This window comes from Asparagus officinalis, chromosome 4 (assembly GCF_001876935.1).
Source record: "Asparagus officinalis chromosome 4, Aspof.V1, whole genome shotgun sequence".
Classification (NCBI taxonomy): Eukaryota; Viridiplantae; Streptophyta; class Magnoliopsida; order Asparagales; family Asparagaceae; genus Asparagus; species Asparagus officinalis.
The window spans coordinates 90,466,532-90,469,925 of NC_033797.1; the positions used below are offsets into that span (position 1 = coordinate 90,466,532).

At 31.8% G+C, this 3,394-nt stretch overlaps 1 protein-coding gene across 1 annotated transcript in view; it reads left to right on the top strand.

Annotated features, from left to right (window-relative positions):
* Positions 1 to 2,655, top strand: part of LOC109837836 — a 9,348-nt gene extending 6,693 nt beyond the window's left edge. The window contains exon 3 of the mRNA XM_020406202.1: positions 2,339 to 2,655. Coding sequence (XP_020261791.1) covers positions 2,339 to 2,365 — 27 coding nt within the window. The 3' untranslated portion in view covers positions 2,366 to 2,655. The remainder of the gene's footprint in view (positions 1 to 2,338) is intronic.

Here is a 3,394-nt window from a genome sequence, read left to right on the forward strand (position 1 = left end):
GCATAGTATAGTGTATTATAATTATTATATTTATTATTGTTTAATATATGGTACTATAATATATTACGACATAATCAATTATATGTTATTTTTATTATATTATAAATGATAAAATATATTTTACTGTAATATATACATCATAATAAATATGTAATTTATTACATTACAATATACAATAATATTATATATTACTTTCAATTAATATGTCATCTTATATTAATATGCTTAGTAGAATATAATATAACATATTATATTATATAATATTATAATAAATAATATTATAATAATATATATATTATGTTGTAAAATATTATATTATAATAAATATAATATAATATAAATTTTAATATATTAATATAATACGATAAAATTAAGTTTAATGATATTAATTATATAATCATTTTATATTTATCATATTATACTATATTATAATGTTATATATTACTTTTATTTGATATGTCAAATTATAGTAATAAGCTCAGTAAAACATAATATAACTATTATAGCCATTCTAGTCCTGATAAGAAATCTCCAATCTAGAGTAGACAAGTATCCCACATTATACATAATCAAGCCATGTTCCTCACTTCAAGATAACCCAAGGCCTAGCCTAGACGAATCGACATGCTGACGTCTCGCGAGGATGACTGGAGAGGTGCTGCATGTCGACCCGAGGCTTGGTTGGCTTGGTCGACTCCCTATCGACCTCATCGCTCGACCATTGGGACAACATCTCGTGAAGGCAACTCGAAAGGCAGTAGTAATCGACCTCCAGACGAGTAGGAAGGCGATAAATTTCCTCAAGCCACGAATCCCTTCCCGTGCACTAGCAACCAATCACCTCCAATAAAATGTCATTAAATGTATTATGGGTGTCATCATTCCTCTGCCCCAATAGTCTTTATGACACATCGGACTGCGTCAGTAACGTACACCCCTAATCACTTTGCATTAAATACCAAAGTGATCTCTCCTCCACTCGTCGGCCAACACATGTAGCGAAGAGGCTGACGTGGTCGTCATCCCATACTCGGCCGAAGTTATCAATCTACCCTTTTGTCACCACTATAAATAGGTGTACTATTTTTAATAATGGGGATGATCTTCCTCACTACTGACTGTGTTTAAGAACTACTATAGTTCATTTTAACTTTTTCACTCAAGCAACTCACTGACTTAATTGTCGGAGGAACAATCAGGGAATTCAACCATGTCCTCTTACGATTTGCTTCTTGTGCAAGGAAGAACAACTTACTTGAGAACCAGACATTCTGAGGGTTAGAGTACCTCTGTCAACTTAACTATTCCTTCCATTTTACTGTTTGATATCATACATCAACAATTACATCTTATATTCTATTATATTATAATATATTATAACAAATATAATATAATATGAAAATTTAATACATTACATTATAGTTAGTATACTATATTAAAAATAAGTATAATGATATTAATTATATAATCATTTTATATTTAGTTAATATGATTAGCACATATATTATATGTAGTTAATATATGAATGTTGCAAAATTATCTCACTCATTTCAAATTGTTCCATTGTGAGAATTGGGGTAAATTTTATCTTGTGGGAAAAAAATTTCCATAAGAGTGGGATAATTTATCCCATGTGGGGTAATTAGGGATAAATTATCCCACTAGTCTCCCACATAATCAATAACACCAAAAGGTATTATCCCGACTAATAACACCAAAAAGCACTATCCTAAAATTTATCCCAATTATCCACCAACCAATGACCAATTTCGTCACAGATAAGCGAGTTCCCCTATTTATCTTCAATATATGATTGTGGACCAATCTAGCAACTCCATGTTAAGATATCTTATCAACTAGTATTCTATTAAGGGTAGATTACATTAAACCCCAGAGAACCTTCAGCATTTTGCAGTAAAACTGCAATAACTTTGAAAATGACACTAAACACCCAAGTACTATTGTTATTGCAGAAAACCCCTAATAAGTTTTTGTATTTTGCAAATAACTTTCATGACAGCATCAATCCACATTTTGCCTTGGCAACACACTTATATCCTATTTGTGGACTGACGATGTCATGGGGGTTATTTGCAAAATAGAAAAGTTGAATGGGAGTTTTCTACAATTCCAATAGTTATTAGTGGTTTAGTGCGATTTTAGAAATTATTGGGGGTCTATTTACAAAATGCTGAAAGTGTCTGGGTGTTATGCAATTTACCCTTTCTTAGTAACTAATCTGGCACGTTAATAAATAAGTGATTTACAATATAGTACTAATGATTGGTCATTTGTGATTAATATAATTAGCTAAACGAACCCCCACTATATTTTGCAGGTAAAATTAAAGGATATCAAGGTCTAGGAGAGATTGGAGATTGAAGAAACTTCCAACTCCCATCACTTCTGAAGATACGTACACGGATAAATACCTTCGGTATTATTGAAAGCAAGCAGAGATTTAATTATAACGACCTTTTCTTTACGATTTCAATTTTGTATTTCTTATGTACATACATACCGGCACTCCTGCTTAAGCAACCACATGGGTTTGGGTTGATTAAATTGTATATAATCTCTTCTTTTTTATCTTTGTCGTCTTCGTTATTAAAGAAATTATAAAATATATCTCATGTTGCTGGCTTTGGAAGAACATAAGTTATGGGCTATCAAAACTTTAATTGGCCCAGCCTGTTATAACCGCGATTTATCAATTCAAAATAGACTTTGAAAATCTTCCACAAGTGACGACGGCAGAAATTTCGTACTCAAAGGGTCTAACCGGGTAGGTAGGCTTGCTATGACTAGTATTTCAAGGTCTGGAATTTAACTTTTCTCGAGAGCATATACATGAATATAATTTCATAGAATATTCGAGGCCGTGTGTTGGGGAATGCATCATAGTCACGCCTGAGGGTTTGATACCCATGGTCCAAAAGATTGCGGGAAAGTTCTCTCACCAAACCCAAAAAGACAAGCTAGGAATTTCGGGAAGGGATCCATAAAAAGGCTAAACCCTGAACCAAAGATATTGATTTATTTAAGAAATTGTTCCATAATTGATTCACTATGTTAGTTCCTTAAACCTTTCATATTTTGAATTAGTCCCTCAAATCATGAAAATTGTTATTAGGTCCCTCAGTTTTTGACTTAATTTTAAATTAGTCCATCAACTCAAGAATATAAATAGAGATTGGAGAGATTAAATATGAAAAAAGATTATGAGAATAGGAGGAGCTAACAGTCCACAACAATAGATTTTACTTGGTAATCCCTCGAATTGTTACTTCTACTCTTGATTTGAGGGGTTAATTTTAAAATAAGTTAAGGACCAAGGAACCTAATAGGAACATTTAAGGGCTTATTTCAAATAAGCTAAGAATTGAGAGATCTA